The 19,364-nt window shown below is 40.4% G+C and overlaps 1 protein-coding gene across 1 annotated transcript; it reads right to left on the reverse strand.

Moving 5' to 3' along the window:
* Nucleotides 1-17,703: 17,703 nt before the first annotated feature.
* On the reverse strand, nt 17,704-18,031 carry LOC122729250 (60S ribosomal protein L38-like). Its single transcript, XM_043968005.1, has one exon. It carries the CDS (start codon nt 17,949-17,951, stop codon nt 17,739-17,741), a length of 213 nt encoding a protein of 70 aa, XP_043823940.1. The 5' UTR covers nt 17,952-18,031; the 3' UTR covers nt 17,704-17,738.
* Between the last annotated feature and the right edge of the window lie 1,333 nt (nt 18,032-19,364).

The raw sequence follows: 19,364 nt of genomic DNA on the forward strand, positions 1-19,364 counted from the left end.
GCTTCTAGCCCACAGATTTCTCTGACAATGGGAAATGCCAGTTCCAGATGGGGGGAGAGGTGGAAATACCTGCTCACAAGAATAAAATGTGCCCTTTTACCACTGATCCTTTGTCAATTAAGCATGCACAGTTGCCCGCCCATTAAGGACTCTATGAGATCTTTATGGGTAATAGCTAGAGGATATATGGTGCAGTGGACAGGAGAGGTCAAGATAATGGGCTGTTCAGGTCAATGAACACCTACTATGTATCAAAGGCAGGTAGGTGGCACAGTGGATAGAGCACTGGCCCTGAAGTTGGGAGGAGGACCTGAGTTCAAATCTCACCTCTGATACTTACTAGCTGTGTGACCCTTAAATCCACTTCACTGGATTAAGTGATTGCAACCTGGGCAAATCACTTAACCCCAATTGCCTTAAAATGTCTGGGGCTATCTCCAGTCATCCTGCCAAAAGACCCAGATGGCTCTGGAGGAGAGAGTGAGGTTGGTGACCTTGAACAACCCTAATTCATGGCAAGTCATGACATCAGGGGTGACATCAGGTGTGATGTCATGGCCCTCTTTAAGAATGAAGAACAAACAACCACCATGTGGCAAACACACAGATTCAAGGAAAAGTAAGTCTTTACTTTCGAGGAGTTCACCTGACTAATAGGGGAAACAACATGCAAATAACTGCGTACAAACAAGACATATACAGGATAAATTGGACATAATTACCAAGGGAAGGTGTTAGCATTAAGAGGAATCAGAAAAGGCTTCTTGTAGAAGGTAGGATTTTAGCTAGAACCTGAAGGAAGCCAGGAGGCAGAGAGGACAAGGGAAAGAATTCCAAGCACGGGGGACAACTAATGAAAATGCACTGAGTAGGAAAATGGAGTATCTTGTTTGAGGGTGATATCATTGGTCCTCTTCAAGAATGAAGAATGAGGGGGCATCTAGGTGGTGCAGTGGATAAAGTACCAGCCCTGGAGTCAGGAGGACCTGAGTTCAAATTCAGCCTCAGACACTTAACACTTACTAGCTGTGTGACCCTGGGCAAGTCACTTAACCCCAATTGCCTCACCAAAAAAAAAAAAAAAAAAAAAAAGAACGAATGGACTGGAATCAGGAGAGACTTGAGGCAACATGACCCACCAGCCGACCATTGCAATAGTCCAAGCATGAGGTGATGATGGCCTTCACTATACTCTGGGGGATGGGGTGTGAGAGGAGAGAACGGGGCATATTTAAGAGATGTTAGAAAGGCCAGACAGGCCTTGGCAACAACTTGGATATGAGAGGTGAGAGTGAGGAGTTGAGGATGATATCCAGGTCATGAGCCTAAGGAACTGGGAGGGTAGTGATGTCCTCCATAATAAGAAGAACATTAGGAAAAATATTGAATTCCATCTTAGACTTGTTGATTTAAGATGTCTTAAAGACATCCAAGCTTGAGATGTCCAATAGGCAGTTGCAAATGTGAGACTGAAGGTCAGGAAAGAGATTGAGGCTGGAAAGCAGAAAGTCATATGCATAGAGATGATAACGGAGCTGATGGAATGGTGGGAGCTGAGAAGAGGTTCCAGGATATAGTCTTGGGGAATATCCCCCACTGTGGAGTGTGAAGTGGATGAAGACCCAGCAAAAGAGACTGAGAAGGATCAGTCAGATAATTAGGACGAGAATCAGGTGAGAGCAAAGTTGCAGAAACCTAGAGAAGACAACATCAAGGTTGTTGTTTGTCCTTCGTTCTTAAAGAAGACTATGACATCAGGGTGATGTCATGACTTGAAGTGAAGTGGATTTAAGTGAGAGAGGGTTGTGCAAGGTCACCAACTTCACTCTTTCCTCCAGAGGCATCTGGGTACAGTGGCAAGGTATGTATCAGGATGACTGTAGATGGCCCTGGATGGTTAAGACAATTGGGGTTAAGAGACTTGCCCAGGCTCACGCAGCAAGTTAGTGTCAGAAGTGAGGTTTTAACTCAGGTCCTCTCAACCTCAGGCCAGTGCTCTAGCTACTGTGCCACCTAACTGCCCCTAAACATCAAGGAGAAGAGGGTGAAGAACATGTCAAAGGCTGTGAAGAGGTCAACAAAGATGAGGATTGAGAAAAGACTATATCTAAGATTGGGTAATAAGGAGATCATCATTAACTTTGGGCTAGGTGTCAAGAGACTTGGTTTCTATGTAGTTAAAGGCATAAAAGGTCTAGAAATACAATCCCAAAGGATTATTGATGAAACATATTATCCAACTCCAAAGAAAGAATTGATATTGATGGAAAAGACTGAGGCATGCTATTTTTCACTTTCTTTCATGGTTTTTTTTCTTTTAATCAAGTTTTCTTGTACAAAACGACAAATATGGTAATGTTTTACATAATCATGCATGTATAACCCATATCTGCTTGCGGCCTCAGGGAGAAGGAAGGGGAGGGAGGGAAGGAGGGATAAAAATTGGAACCAAAAATTATAAATAAAAAATGTTTTCTACATTTAAAAAAAGCCTAGAAATAGTGAGACTGTGGAATAAAGCAATTTCCCATCTTTATTAATTGAGTGATTCTATTACTATTTTTTCTTTCTTTCTTTCTTTCTTTTTTTGGTGAGGCAATTGGGGTTAAGTGACTTGCCCAGGGTCACACAGCTAGTAAGTGTTAGGTATCTGAATCCGGATTTGAATTCAGGTCCTCCTGACTCCAGGGCCGGTGCTCTATCCACTGCACCACCTAGCTGCCCCTGTGATTCTATTACTAATGGATAATGAAATTTAGAGGAAATAAAAACCAACAAGATTAGGAAACTGTATAAGAATATAAAAATGTATAATGTAGAACTTAGTTTGCTAATGGAATTATCATGTTTAGTCTTTCAAAGAAGAAGTATACTTTTATTATCTCCTTTGTGAATCTCAAACCACCAGGGCCAAAGAAGAGTCAAGTTTCAATTTCCTTTCAACTTGTAACACCCATAGGCTGGTACTTACTCCTTTCTGTCCTCAGCCTTTTGAAGAAGCTGAGCAAGGAGTTCCTTGTTTCTCAACCTTATGGGAATAAATGGGGGCTATTTCCAATGACCACTCCACTCTCAGGCCTTTGAGATCTAGCCTGGAGTATTATGTATCAACTCCTATATTAAATGAAAACAAGAGAGAAGCCCACAAGCAAAGAATACACTGAAATCCTTTTTTTTTTTTCTCTTGTGAAAATGACAGTTCCCTAGAGAAAGAACACATCTTCTTTTTATATTTGAGAGTCACACCATGCCATTTATGTTTCAGGTACAAGAATCAAAATAATCTCCTAGTCTGGTTATATATAGAAACCTACCGATTCAGTAGTTCTTTAGAAATCATTTTGAGGAAGCGAAAGGTAGCAATGTAGCAACGTCTTACTTTAAAGCTTTCGTTCATCCTCCTAAAAACAGCTTCTAAAACATCTGCATTGGGCAGGCATGGAAACCAAAATAAGTCATGGGAAAGAAATACGGCATAGAAACAGTTTTCCCCAAACTTTTTACATTTCTTTCTGGGTTTTCATAGCTAGTTCTAGACTTTATGAAGTCAATAATTAGTTTGTATCTCTTCTCCCTTCCCCAAGGCAAGTCAATGAACATCTCTAGGGCTCAGTTTCTTTATCTGGAAAATGGACCAAATTGTCATGACAGTATTTGTGCTGCCTTATTAACTTATGTGACCTTGAGCAAGTCACATTTCTCTGGACCTGAATTCCTTATCTACAAAATGAAATGGTTGGACTGCCTAACTCCTAAGTTTTCTTCCAGCTCAATATCTATGATCATATATATAGTCCTAACTTCCAGGACTGTTAAGAGAATGAAATGAAATAATGGATGCAAAAATCCTTGAATAAATATAAAGTGCTGTACAAATGAAAGCCACATTAGAAATCAAAGGCCTTAAATGAATTTCCAGTCCAGTTGGGTGTGTACAACATAAAACCAGATGGAGGCTTCTCTATTAAAAACACTGGACTTAGAGTCAGGAGAACTGCTTTTGGGTTCTGACTCAGTAGCTGGGTGATTTTTTGGCATTTAACCACATAGAGGCAGCTATAATAACAGCATCTACATCCCAGGGTTGTTGTGAAGATCAAATGGGATAATATTTGTAAAGCACTTGGCACAGTGCTTGGCACATACTCAGTACTTGTTTTCTTCCCTTCTCCTTCCTTTCCATGAAGTGGGAGTAGAAACACTAACCCTACCTACTTACCTCACAGAGCTGTTGAAAAGATCCAACATGATAACGCAAGTAGAATGTTTCACAAATTGTAACGTCACCTGTATACATTTATATATAAGCTACTGTAATGATCACTTGCATAACCTCTCCCACTCGTCATTATTATTATCCAGTGACAAAATAAAGGGAACTGTGTGTAGCTTTTTGAGACCATGTTGTGACCAGTCTGAATCTCAATGAAGATTTTCCCTGAGCACTTTGCCAAGGTAAGACAAATTCGCCTTCACTGTTTATTTCTTTGACTTAACTTTGTCCCAATGTCTTCCACACGCAGCTATCTGGTTGGTAGCAGACCTGGGATCAGAACCCACAAAACCATAGGATATTATTAGAGCTTGAAGATCCCAACTTCCCAATTTTACAGACAAGGAAACTGAAGCTTAGATAAAGGGACTAATGTAATGTCACAGAGCTACTTAGTGACGCTGGGGTTACAGAAATAAGGGCAAGGTTTGAGCCCAGGCCTCCCAACATTCAATTCCTAACTCTTCTACTCAACCCCCAGCCTGGTGCACTCTAAGCTAGACCAGACACCTCCTGGAGTGCACCACTTTGTTTACCATGGTTATTATTATACATGGTAAATCAGGAAATGGAAGTGAATGGCACCGCAGACTCCAATCCCTCCTAAGGCCATGTGGCTTGAATGATTTCATCCATCCCAAATAGGCAAGCGAGCCTGGACACTCTGGGGCCCAACTCCAAGTGTAGATAGATACCATCTAAGCAATTTCCTCCCGCTTTGTGGCCTCGGTAAATCATTGACGACTGATCCTTTCCCCCCCCCAAATTGTCTGGGTGAGTTTGTGGGCAGAAACAGGGATCATAGAAACACAAGAAGGAAGAGAACAAGCATTAAAGCACTTACTAGGTATGCATCAAACACGGTGCTAAACTATAATCCTTACAACACTCTGACAGGTAGATGCCATTATCACCCCTATTTTGCAGTGGAGGAAACTGAGGCAGAGATTAAGCGACTAGCCATGGGTCACACAGCTAGTGTCTGAGGCCACATTTGAACTCAGGTCCTCGACTCCAGACCCAGTGCTCTATCCACTGAGCCACCTAGCTACCTCTAACAACATAGAATGTTAGCACTGGAGGGAACCTTAGTGATGATCCAGCACAGAGGTTCTTAACTGTTTTTGTGTATCGTGGACCTCACTGACCATCTGTGAAACCAATGGACTGTTTCACAGAAGAATATGTTCAAATGCATAAAATAAAATCCATAGAATTACAAAGAAAACTAATTCTATTGAAATCGTTATCATAATTAAAAAGAAAAGTTTATGACCCCCCCCAGTTAAGAAATCCTAAACTAATCCAGCTCTTATATTCTATAGATGAAGAAACTGAGGGCAGATGAGACAAGTTTAATTCTCTGGCCCTCCCAGAGCCATGTGCTATCAGACAAGTCGCTGGACCTCTCTGAGCCTGTTTCCTCACCTTTGAAATGAGCCTATTGGACTAGATGATCTTTAAGGTCCCTCCAACTTCCAATATTCCTTGCCTCCATGTTCTGACCAAAGTTTGGCCACATGGTAAATCGGAGGACTAGAATTCGGACATTATGACTTAACTGCATTATACAACTTAACTTCTGAACTAGAAGATTGGCACTATTTGAGGAACAAAAATGAAGAGGAAGGTTAGTCAATCAGTAAGCATTTATTAATCACCTACTATATACCAGGAACTGTACTAAGCACTGGGAATACAAAGAAAGGCAAAAAACAAACAATCCCCCCCCCAAAAAAAAGTCAAGGACTTCTTAATCCAATGGTGGAGACAACATACAAACAGGTATATATCTATATGTAAAAAAGATATATACAAAGTAAATTAGAGATAATCAATAGAGGGAAGGCTCCAGAATTAAGATAAATCAGCAAAGGTTGCTTCTATAAGATGAAATTTTAGCTGGGACTTGAAAGAAGCCAGTAAAGCCCAGGGTTGGAGTTGAGGAGGGAGAGAATTTCAAGCTTGCATATGGCCCACATATTTTTCCCTGACCAGGTACTAGAACTTGGGAAACAACGCTAGTCACATTCTCCAAGAATTAGGATTCTCCAGGACTATTTTCAGAGGCAGTAATAAGACCAAACGCCCCATCTCTGAAATTTAATACAGTAGGCCTGTGATGTCTGAATGGAAAATAAATCGTGGATATAAGTGTATGAATAATAGTAACGGTAATTCCTGAATATATAGCACTTTGCAAAGCACTTCATAGAGACTACCCCATTTGACCCTCCCAACAACCCTGTGACTTAGGTGTTATTATCTTTATTGTACAGGTAAGGAAACTGAGTCTCAGAGAGGTACACTAACTCACTGAGAGTCACATAGCTAGTAAATACCAAAGGTAAGGTTTGAATTCAGGTCCTTCTGACTTTGGGTCCAGCTCTCTGTCCACCATGTCATGCTGCCTCTCACGCATACATGTGTTATAAAACACTCTATACAAAGAAAAGGCATTGTTATATTTGAATGCTGCATCATAGGCATAGATTAACTAGCAAAAGCCATGAAGATTCTTCAGTGGAGTAAGCAAAGTTAATACAAAGTCTGGGGTGCCAGCCTGGGCCTAGCAGAAGGAAAAGGACAGCAGGTATAAATGGTATGAAGTCCTCCAGGTATCTAGATGACCACTGATCCTATATCTTCCTCAAAGATATCAAATGGCAGGGAATGATCTCATATGATCTGACCCGATTTCTCAGGGAAGCAAACAGACAAATCCACCTGCTCCTGCCCCACCCCCCAAATCCAACCAATGATCTTGAAAGAGATTTCAGGTCCAAAGGAAGATCAGAGCTTGGCAAATGGAGCCTGTCCAATACCTGTATAACCCTTCTGTTTCACTGAAAGACCAACTCCCAGGAGCCTTGGAATTGTGAGACTCAAGCAAGAGGCTAGGAAATCTTCATTAGCAGACACTGTTTGCCAAGCAGAAAATGTCACCTGTGTGCGAGTGAACTAACTCTCTCTCTTTCCCCACCTCCCCTCCACTTCCCTCCCCTTCTCTTCTTCTTCTCTTCTCCTCTGTGTCTCTCTGTCTCTCTCTTCCTTCCTTCCCCCCCCCATTTATTTCTCTCTTTCAATCAGAAAGCATTCAGTGGCTTTGACCTGCAGTCCCAGCCCACTTTTCCCCCCACTTAAAAAACGACATGATTAGCTGTATGCTTTAATATTCACATGAGCGCTGGCTCTGTTCTAGATACTGTGCAAACACAAAGGCAGATAAGGTGCCTGCTGGTGAGTTTATAGCTTGCATTCAATAGTCAACCAGGGAAATCATAGACTGACTTCCCCACCAGGTCACTCAAGCCCTGGGTGGGGGGAAACAGTATTAAGTAGAAAGCTGGTGCTGGAGAAAACAGGCAACAGGAGAGAAGGAAGGAGAGGAAGCATCTGTCTTCTATTTCTTAACAGAGTGTAGAGGCCTGGTTTCAGCATGGAGACGGGGGCAGAAAAATCAAGATACTGTCTTTAAAATACTGGATCGTAAAGCTCTCTACAGGGGCTGTCATAGGATCTGCCTTTTAGCATCTATGTCACTTTAGGCAAGTCACTTAACTTCTCTAGTCATTGGTTTTCTCATGTCTCAAGGGGAGGGGGTGTTGTTAGGCTGCATGATAACTAAGGTGCCTTTCAATTCTAAATCTTATGATGCTAGGAAGCTATTTTTCATTGTGGTGTTAAATGACTTACCTTTTCTTATTTTCTTTTTAATTCAAGGAGTTTCTGCTCCTTAGAGGGAGAGAACCATATAAGCTCATCCCTGTAAATAACAACCACCACAATGGAGATGCGAGTGCCAAAGACAAATGTCACCAATATAAAAATTTCACTGTCCTTAGGAAAAAATAAAAGGAAGGACAGATTGACTAGAAGTTCAAAGATTATTTTGAAAAGGAAACAAATTGCTTTCTCCTTGGTAGAAAGTGTGTTCCCCACATTCCTCAGATTTTCCTCCATTATCCTGGGGAACCATCAAGACAGTTGTAACTAGGGCAGCTAGATGGCGCAGTGGATAGAGCACCTGCCCTGGATTCAAGAGGGCCTGAGTTCAAATCCGGCCTCAGACACTTGACACTTACTAGCTGTGTGACCATGGGCAAGTCACTTAACTCCAATTGCCTCACACACACACACACACACACACAAAAGACAGTTGTAACTTGGTCCACAGGGAACCCAGGCCATTAATGAAGTCCCCACCTGCCATCCCTTTTGCAGGGATCTACTTTGTATATGGATTCCTGTATGAGCTACAACCATGGACTCACATCAACCAAATTGACTCATACATACATGCTATTAGTCACTAGGAAGGAAATGCAGATAAAGTATTAAAATAAACAAACCAAAAAAACCCACAAGAGATTGAGTATTTGCATGTGTTATACATTTGCATGTGCTATGTATATTGCTTTGAAAATACAATTTCTGGGGCAGCTAGGTGGCGCAGTGGATAAAGCACTGACCCTGGATTCAGGAGAACCTGAGTTCAAATCTGGCCTCAGACACTTAACACTTACTAGCTGTGTGGCCCTGGGCAAGTCACTTAACCCCAATTGCCTTACCAAAAAAGAAAAGAAAATACAATTTCTTTTTTTCTATCATGCATAAGAAAAAAAGGAAATGGTATTTGAAAAGCAATATATAGGGAGCAGCTAGGTGGTGCAGTGGATAAAGCACTGGCCCTGGATTCAGGAGGACCTGAGTTCATATCCGACCTCAGACACTTGATACTTACTAGCTGTGTGACCCTGGGCAAGTCACTTAATCCTCATTGCCCTGCAAAAAAAAAAAAGAATGGAAAAGCAATATATGCCTAGTGCGTGCTGCCATATTCTGCAGTTCTATCCAACAGTGCAACCAATATATACCTGCATTCTGCTATTAAAATTCTATATACATGAGCCATAGATTATGACACATGGTAACTAAGTGACTGGCCTTTTTTTTTTTTTTTTGCTTAACTATACTTCTTTGTTACAAAGGAAGGTTCTATTGAATGTATTGGGGAGGAGTGGGATTGGGAAGTATCAACAATTGAAGAAATAATCTCTATAAATATTTATCTTAAAAATATTCTATATACAGTGTTTTGTACATATTTACATGGTTCTTGGGGGCAGGATTGGAACCAACCAACAATTCACTTTCTGGGAACATTGAAACTCAAATGTGTCAATCTGCTGAGATGAGAAGACTGAAAGAAAAATATTTTAAGAGAAGTAAAACAAATGAAAGAATAAATGTGTTTAATTTTGGAAGCAAATAAAGGTTTTTGTTTGTTTTATTTTATTTTTGCTTTTGAGCAGAAACCAATGCTGCTGTGCACCAAGAGTAAAAACCCAAGCCTACTTGTTTCAAAGAAAGAAAGAAAAGAATAGAAGAATAAGACACATACCCTCAAGGACTTTACTGACTTGCTGGGAAGAAAAGGCATGCATGCATGAAAGAAACAACACTGAACAATACAAGAAACCTCAATACTTCAATGAGTCTGTGATCTCTTCAATGTAGGTCCTCTCACCATCAATGCAGAACCTATCCCAACCAAATCTTCTCATCCTGTACAATTCTTGTCTATATTATTAAAAAAAAAAAAAATCCTCCACAGACCATCCACTCAATAGCTGAAGACATTCCTCTAGGACATTTTACCTTTTATGAGTACTAGTACATCCTTTGGGTTGTTCATCTGTTATCTCTCACTCTAGCTATTTTACCTACCCACCCCATTTTCCCATTTTATTATTCTCTTTAAATTTTTTCTCTCTTTTTTTTTTTTTTTGAGACTGGCTCTCCCTATCTCACCCAAGTCCAAAGGCTGCTCACAAATCCAATCCCAATTCTGAGCTTCACAGAAGCTTTGACTTGCTTCATTTCTGATCTGGCAGGCTTAGGCAGCCTGGTGGCTAGCCATCCTCCCTCTCCCACCAATTTGGAGCTCACCATTTTAGTACTAGACTGAATGCAAGCTTAGCACACTGCAGTTCAGAGCTCTGGAATTCAAGACTCAACTTCCCCCCAGGAGCAGGGATCACAGGTAAACTAATCTCTTCTGATTTAGAGTACAATAATGTTGAATTAATAAGCTATGGGGTACCTCACAGAATGTAAATGTAAGAATTCAGAGAAGGAGGACCACGTTGAGTCCTAAAACTTCATATCTGGAATATGAAATAGGAACAGTATTTCCTTACTTTATACATGGGTAATGTCAGGAAAGGCTTGACTGGTCTTTGAAAGGTAGGATGGATTTGAAGAGAAGAAAAAGAACATTGGTGGAATAATATGAGGATAATAAGAATAAGTGTAACAGCTGCCACAGAATGATCTGGGTCTAAAATCAAGAAAGAAGAGATTTGGCTGGATTGAATTTAGGAAATTTTAAGGTACATTCAATGATCCCAAGTGCCACAAAGTTTTGCCCCCAAAGTTCTCTTCCACACCAATACTCTCCCAGTGATGTCATATGATTTCTTCCTGTCAGTCAGTGAACAAAAATTTGTTGATTTTTATTAGGGTGAATGGGGTGTTCAGGGAGGACCAGCGCCTCAGGTGTGAGGGCTTACTGAGTCCTTTTCCAGGGCTGCTCATTCACTTTTGGTGTCCACCTGATTCACTCAACTCTCACCCTGTGGCTCTAAGAAGCTATAGCATGCACAGTGGTCACATCCTGGTAAACCATCTCAGCAGATAGGTTAAAGCAGATTGAGGGTAACCAACAGGTCTCAAGCCCATTGGTGAGTTAGGGGGATGTCTACTCCAAGCATGTGAAGACTTTCCCTGGAAAAATAGGCAGATGAGAACAATTTGTTTTAAAGGCCACCAGGCAGCTGAAGCAGGTACTGTGGAGCACTTAGAGCTTGGTCAGACATCAAAGACCCAGGCCATTGACAGTTGTCCTGTCTTTTGTCTCACCACTGGACTTTGATGACTGTGCTATAAGAAATTATGAGCTCAATAATCTTAGAAAAACATGGAAACACTTGCATGAAATAATGAAGAGTGAAATGAGCAAAACCAAGAGAACATTGTATACAGTAACAGCAATATTGTTTTAAGAATAACTTTTAGAGGAGCAGCTAGGTAGCACAGAGGATAAAGCACCGGCCCTGGATTTAGGAGGGCCTGAGTTCAAATCCGAATTCAGACACTTGATGCTTACTGGCTGTGTGACCTTGAGCAAGTCACTTAACCCTCATTGCCCCACAAAAAAAGAGAGTGTAAAAAGAATAACTTTGAGAGAATAACTTGTTTTGACTAATATAAATGCCCAAATTGACTATAAAGTACATATGAAGAAAGATGTCATCTGCATCCAGAGAAAGAACTGATAAATAGAAGTATGTAGAGAATAATTTTACATACATATTTCCTATTTGTGTCTAATGGTGGCCAATTCTAGGGCAGGGAGGGGAGAAGGGAAGAAAAAAGAAATTTGAATGATGACTGTGCTGTATATTTAAAAGGAATAGCAAGTTATACATAATAGATTTGCAATTTAATATGCTATCATCTTTTTATTATAATGTGTTATAGAAATGATTGTTTTATTCTAGAAATAAAAAATACTTTTAAAAAAACACATCACCAGTGATGTCATTGGTCCTCTTGAAAAATGAAGGACAAACAAAAAGGAACAACAAAGATCTATTAAACTTCTACTATATTCCAAGCATTATGCTTAGCACCAGGGATATAAAAAGAGACAAAAGATAGTCCCTGTCCACAACAAGTTCATAATCTAATGGTGGACATGATAAGCAAACACATATGTACAAATAAGTTATATACAAAATAAATAGGAAATAATTAACAGAGGGGAAGCACTAGAATTTAAAGGAGTTAGGAAAGGCTTCCTGTAAAGATGAGGTTTTAGCTGAAACTTTTTTTTTAAACCTGGATATTTAAAATGATAAATAATATAAAAGGTACCAGGAAGACACATGTGGGTATATACACATGCTTCAGCATGTTGTCACTGATGACTTTTATGCAAGAAGTCTAGTGAAAAATGTCACTGGAGTGAGACAATGGAACACAGTGGATGGAATTCAATCCAAACCCATGCAATCCAGAAAACATTTATTGAGCATCTGCTATGTGCCAGACACTGAGCAAGGTGCCAGAAATGCACAAAATCAAAATTGTCCCTGACCTTGAGAAGTTTACACTTTATTACTGGTGTAAATGTTACGAGTCCTCAGTCCTCAGCTTTACCTCTTCCAAGGTAGCAAAGTAGCACTGCAGATAGTCAAATTACTAGTAGTGAGGAAGACCTGAATTCAAATCCTACCTCAGATTTCACTAGCTATGTCAATTCCTCAGCCTTAGTTTCCTTATCTGTAAAATGAGGATAATGATAATAATCCCTCCCTCACAGAGTTGTTATGAAGATTAAAAGAGACAACAGATGGGGCAGCTAGATGGCGAAGTGGATAAAGCACCAGCCCTGGATTCAGGAGTACCTGAGTTCAAATCTGGCCTCAGACACTTGACACTTACTAGCTGTGTGACCCTGGGCAAGTCACTTAACCCACCATTGCCCCACAAAACAAACCAAAAAAAAAGAGACGACTGATGTAAAGCATCTTGCAAGTCTTAAAGTGAGACACAAAAGCTTTGTATTGTCATCAACACCATCAACAGTGGCATGACATTGGTCCTTCTTGAGCGGTACATTGGCACTTCTAAAGAAGAGGCAGGTCGTCTGCGTGGTGTTCTGTGAAGGATCTATACTGAAACAGAAGGGAGTTGCACAGAATGAGGGGAATGGCAATTTGTGTCAGTCTAGTTATTAGAGTATCAAAGTGAGCAATCAGTCAACCAACAAGCATTTATGAAATGTCCACTATTTGTTGGCCCGAAAAAAAAAAAAAGGAAAAAAATGCCTTGGCCGTGCAATTAGCAGAATACTAATCTTTGGCACGTGTGTGAGGTCAATATGGCTGGATTGTAGTATGCCTAGAGGGCAGTAATGTGCAATATGACTAGAAAGGTAAGATGGGATTAGGTCATAAAGGGCTTGACCATCCTGTTTATATAGTAAGGATATGGGTAAAGAAGTCATGAGACAGACAGGTGGGATGTGATAGAACAAGTAGATTATGACTTGAAATACAGGGAGGAAAGTTGACTTAATGTGACAGGTAACAGAGAACGATAGAAAGTTTTTGGACCAAGAAATGGCGTCGTGAAAACATTTAAGAAAAATTAGTCTGTTAGTCATTTGCAAAGGGAGATTCAAACAGGGAGATCTGGGAGTCAGGAAGGCATTGGAGCCTGTTACAATTTTCTAAGGTTGGGAAGATGAGAGTCTGGACTACTGATCCGTAAATTGTGCATAGAAACAGGTAATAAGAAATATCAAAAGGGTTAGTTCATCGTCTATGAGAGCTTCCTAAACCCTAAGGAGTTATTGTGCATACTCCTTAGAGGAATCTTTTTCTTCTGTTAAGAGCTGGAGATGGTCCCTGAAAAGCCAGGATGGATAAGTCCCTGGTCTTTTATTACCAGACTCTGCCCCCTTCCTGTGGGTAACTAGCAAAAGCCACACCACAGGCACTGGGATAGGACAGAATTATTCCAGTGGGAAAGCTGTCTGAAATCTGAGATGTTAAAACTGCTTGACAGCTTAAAAAAATCAGTAATGTCTTTCCTAAGATAAACCTATTTGAAGAACTACATTGTATTTCCAAATTTGATACGGTTTTTAAAAAAAAAATCTTTGATGTACTGTTTGCAAATTGACTCCAATTTCTTTCCCTCCTCCTTCCTTTCTTTCCTTCAATTTCCCCCCTCCAATACAGAATAGGGAAGGGAGAATTTACTAAGGCCAAAGGTGCTGTGGCCAGAGGCATAATTTCTTCCCCAATGGAGAGTTGATAGGCTTAGTTACTCGGTACCAACACTTTGTTAAAAGATTTTTCCTTTTCCTTTCAGCAAATAGTTTCCCTCTTTGACTGCTCTGTCCAAGCCTTTAGACTAGGTATCTCCTGCTGTTGATGCTGCCACCAACCAAAGCACTCTGAGTAGAAAGGGAAGAGGAAGAGGGAATAAACCTGGGGCCAAACACTGTGCCTTGCATTATATAGGTCAGTAAATCAGTTAACTTGCATTTATTAAGTGCCTACTATGTACCAGGCATTGTGCGAATACCAAGAGAGACCCTCCAAAAAGTGTTCAATAAATGTGTCTTGAATGAATGAATGAAAAAATGAGGTGAGATAGGAAGAATGCAGGGTAGAGATGGGAATTCAAGAAATGATCAATTATATCAGTAAATATAGTTAATGCAAAGTACCCCTACAAAGTTTCACTAACTACACCATGAAAATTTCAGAGAAGGAACACTGAGAAGGATGTGGAACCCACAATCTTTTTTATTTTTATTCAATTTTATTTTATTATTAGGTTCTTATTCTTTCCCTCCCACCTCTTCATTCCCCCTCCCCCATTGAGGAAGCAAAAAAAACCAATTACAATTATACACAGTCAAGCAAAACAAATTTCCATGTTGGCTATGTTGAAACAGGGGGAAAAATATGCCTCAATCTGTACTCTGAACCTATCACTTCTCTATCTGGAATCGGGTAGAATTTTCATTACTAACTCTTTGGAATTGAAAGAAAACAATTGTTTGCCTCAGTTTTATTAACTGTAAAATGGGGATAATAATAGCTCCTACCTCTCTGAGTTGTTGTGAGGATCAAATGAGATAAAAAGTGTAAAGTGCTTAGCACAATGCTTGGCATATAGAAAACTCTGTATAAATGCTAGTTAGAATAGTGATTTTATAATGAATATTTTATTATCATCATAGTTATTATCCAATGGGGATTTAGCTTGGGGACAAATTGATTTCTGCTCAAGAAAGATCTGAATGAACTTTCAAGGCTTTCAAGCTAAAGTTTTCCTAAGGCTCCTTATTATTGAAGCAAATATCCACATTATGGAAAGTGCAGTGGGTTAGATCTAGGCTTCAGTCCCACTTTTTAAAAAATTTTATTTTAGTGAGGCAATGAGGGTTAAGTGACTTGCCCAGGGTCACACAGCTAGTAAGTGTCAAGTGTCTGAGGCTGGATTTGAACTCAGGTCCTCCTGAATCCAGGGCCGGTGCTTTATCTACTGTGCCACCTAGCTGCCCCCTCAGTCCCACTTTAATCACTTTCTAGCTGTATAACCTTAGGAAATTTACTTAATGTGTGTGCAGCTCAGTTTTCTCATTTGCAAAATGGGCACAGGGTTGTTGTGAGACAAGTGACCCCTACAGGACTTTATAAATGTTATGTACTATTATTGAATCAATTCACACCAATGTGTGAATGAGTGGTAGCCCTTAAAGTTAACAGAGGTGTGTACATTTTTACCAAAATAATTCTTCAATATATTGAACCTCAGAGAATACAATAAGGTGGATAAATTCAGACAGAGAAGGGGCAGGTATATTTGAGGAAGGAGCTGCCGCCTAGTTAGGCTTAAGCTTGGGAGTTGAGTCCATAAGTAAATTCTTCCTGCTTTCCAAAAGTCCTTCTCTCCTACTTCTGGGCCTACAAACCCTCCAAAAGACTCCAGTTTGTTCATTCTTCCACCCCCAACCTCTTCCCCCAAAACATCCATCATAACGACAGTGGCATCAAATCAAGGCCTGAAAATCCCACTGGATTTTCACTAATCCATACTAGTCATTTGTAAATCAGGAACTGCAAGGCTAGAACTGAGTTGTAATGTGCTGTTCCTTTGGGATGATAAGAGTTTAATTCATGAATCCTGGATAACCAGCAAGTGTTATGTCAGGATCCACCAAAGTCAGTCAGTAGTGGTGAAGTGGTGAACACTGTGCTCCCCTTAGCAGACAATACACTTACATCTTCTTTTGTGAATTTTTTATGGGGTCATGTAACAGAGAAAATTTTGGCAACAGTAAAAGGTTATGTATACCTATTTTATGTACCTATATACCTGAGTCAAGTAAAAATTTCTCTGGCAAAAAGGGGTTGAGAATGGAAAAAGTTTAAGAAGCCCTGATCTAAAGAGCTTATCCTTTATCCCAATTATATTTGGGAAGCACTACAGAGTTTTGAGCAAGGAAGGAAAGGAAACAAATGTTTCTTAACTATTTACTATGTGTCAAGTACTGTGCTAAGTGACAGAAACACAAATACAAGCAAAAAGAAAGATACTTCCTCTTCTCAAGGAACTTGCATTCTAAAGAATCAAGGGAGAGGCATGGTCATACTAGTGCTGTAGGGAGATTATTTTGACAGATGGATAGTGGATGGATTGGTGAGGGATCAAAAGAGCATAGGTCTAGAACTTGAAAGAATTTCAGAGGTCATCACAACCTCCTCATTTTGTAAATGAGGAATAAGAGACCCAGGGAAGCTAAGTCACTTGCACAGCACCACACAGGTAGTAAGTAAGCATCAGAGCTGGTTTTTGAACCCAGGAGAGATGCTGAAAGCAGGAACATCACTTAGTACTATCTATCTATCTATCTATCTATCTATCTATCTATCTATCTATCTATCTATCTATCTATCTATCTATCTATCTATCTATCTATCCATATATATACACACATATTGCATATATACATATATATGCAAGGAATATTATGGAGATAGAAATAACAGGTTTTGGTAACTGACTTATTGTGTATATGCAAAAGTGAAGAGCTAAGGATGACATCCGGGTTGAGTACTTATGTGATGGGAATGATACTGCTGTCATCAACTGAAATGAGGAAGTTTGAGAAGAGAAGTAAGTTTAGGGGGAAAGGCAACAAGCTCTGTTTTGGACATGCTGAATTGGAGATTTTGATAGGACATCCAGGTAGAGATGTATAGCAGGCAGCTAGCTGACCATGCCAGACTTGAGTTCAGAAGACTGACCAGAGCTGGATGTGTAGATTTTATAGTCATCTGTGTACAGATAATAACTGAAACCATGGGAATTAATGAGTTCACCGAGGGAGTAAAGGGGTGGTGGTGGGGGAGTAAGGAGAATGGCCTGAGTGTAGTGACTGGTGTGTGTTGAAGAAGTGATGGAAAAAATATTGGAAACAAGGGTTGGTGTAGATTGTGGAACACCATGAAAACCAGGCAGATGAGACATAGGAAATAGGACCCATCATAGGTTGTTAAGAAGTACTATGGCATGATGGAATTGTTTTAGGAAGGCCAAACTGATACACGATATAAGTACTCAGTACGCACTGAAACACAATGCCTGGCACATAGTAGGTACTTAATAAATGTTTTTTGACTTATAGTCGAAGGAAATGATCAACTACAAGGCACAAGGTGATGAGGGCCTAATTAGGTGGCGATGGAGAGAAAAGACAAATTCAAGAGATATTTCAATGGGAGACGTGATAGGACTTTTCACAGATTAGCTTTCCCTCACTTTTTTTTTTTTTTTAAACATTTTAATACAGGTGTAACATTGAATGATTCCTTTACTTCAGCTCCTTCACAGCCAAACCAGGAGGCAAGGACTGTTTAAGTTTCTCTGCCTTCTCTTTGTCTGTGATGACCAAGGTGTACAGGTATCTGCTGCAGCGAACCTTAAACTTCACATTGTCCTTGTTTTTCTTGATCTTGACAGATTTGGCATCCTTTTGCCTGGCTGTGAGCAAGAAGTCTTTTATTTCCTCGATTTTTCGGGGCATGCTGGCGGCGGCGGCGGGACGAGGGAGCAGCGCGGGGCCCCAGAGACTGACCAACTGCCAAAGAGCCGAGGAAGACGGAAAAGAGTCTTTCCCTCACTTTCAATGATTTCATCTCTCACTAACTCCTAGCCCACTTTCTGTGATGCCATATCATTACAGAAATGGTGATGTCAGAAAGGGAAGACAGTCTGGAAGGAAGATAGTTCAGTCTGGGTCATGATGAACTCAAGATGCAGGTGGAACATCCGTGATATGTAGGCAGATGGAAAAATGAGGCAGCAGGAAAATAGAGTGGGAAGAAGAGCTCTGAGTCATCAGCATAGGAGTAATAGGTGAAGCCAGGAGAGCAGATGAGATCCTTCAGAATGATGATAATAGCTAGTATTTACATTGGTGCTTCAAGGTTTGCATAGTGTTTTACAAATCTTATACACTGTTATCCTCACAACAGCCCTGGGAGGTAGGCGCTATCATTAGCCTCCCTTTACAGATGAGGAAATGGAGGCATCCACAGGTTAAGTGAATTGCTCAGGGTCAAGGTTAAATGACTTGCCCAGGCTGGATTTGGATTTAACTCTTCCTGATTCCACGTTCAGTATTTGATACACTTTGCCACCCAAATGCTCCTCCATCTTTCCAATGTTCTTATACTTTACCCTCTACTCCCAAGCTTTCCTCCAGCTACAGACTCTGATCCAGTGACATTGACTGTCTCCTTGCTGTTCCACAAACAAGACACTATATCTCTTGGTTTGGGTATTTTCTTCTGCTGTCCTCTATGCCTGGGCCATGGACAGTCATTTTGACTAATGTCTTGCCACTGGACTCCAGTGACTATAGACAAGAAAGTGAGACTGATGACTTTGTGCATCTCTGCCTCGATTATATCCAAGTCATCACTTGCAAGTCAAGACATCACCCTCCTGGTATTATTGGTCCTCGTCAAGTATGAAGGATGACCAACAACAATCTATGTCTTGTCTCCTGGCTTCTCTGGCCTCCTTCAAATCTCAGCTAAAAAGCTCACTTTCTACAGGAAACTTTTCCCAATTCCTCTTATTTCTAGGGCCTTGTCCCTGTTCATTATTTCTATTTATCCTATATATATCTTGTTTGTACATATTTGTTTGCTTGTTTTCTCCCACCCCCATTAGATTGTGAGGGCAGGCTGGGTTTTGCCACTGCTTTGTGTTTATTAGAGTGTCACAGTAGGTGCTTAATAAATGTTTATTGGTTGGCTGACCAGAATGTGAAAGAGAATAGATAGGATCCAATGACTGAGGAATAAAGATGGAACTTTGGGATGCACTAATGATTAAAGGTAGAAAGAAAAAGAAGAGCCAGAGAAAGAGATGGAGAAAGGAAGAGTAAGGAAGATGGTCAGGAAGGGGGTCCTGGGGTATTCAGAATTTC

This window comes from Dromiciops gliroides, chromosome 5 (genome assembly GCF_019393635.1).
Source record: "Dromiciops gliroides isolate mDroGli1 chromosome 5, mDroGli1.pri, whole genome shotgun sequence".
Lineage (NCBI taxonomy): Eukaryota > Metazoa > Chordata > Mammalia > Microbiotheria > Microbiotheriidae > Dromiciops > Dromiciops gliroides.

What these genes read in the sequence shown, in the direction of transcription:
- LOC122729250 (XM_043968005.1), bottom strand. Translation starts at nt 17,951, where the DNA reads ATGCCCCGAAAAATCGAGGAAATAAAAGACTTCTTGCTCACAGCCAGG.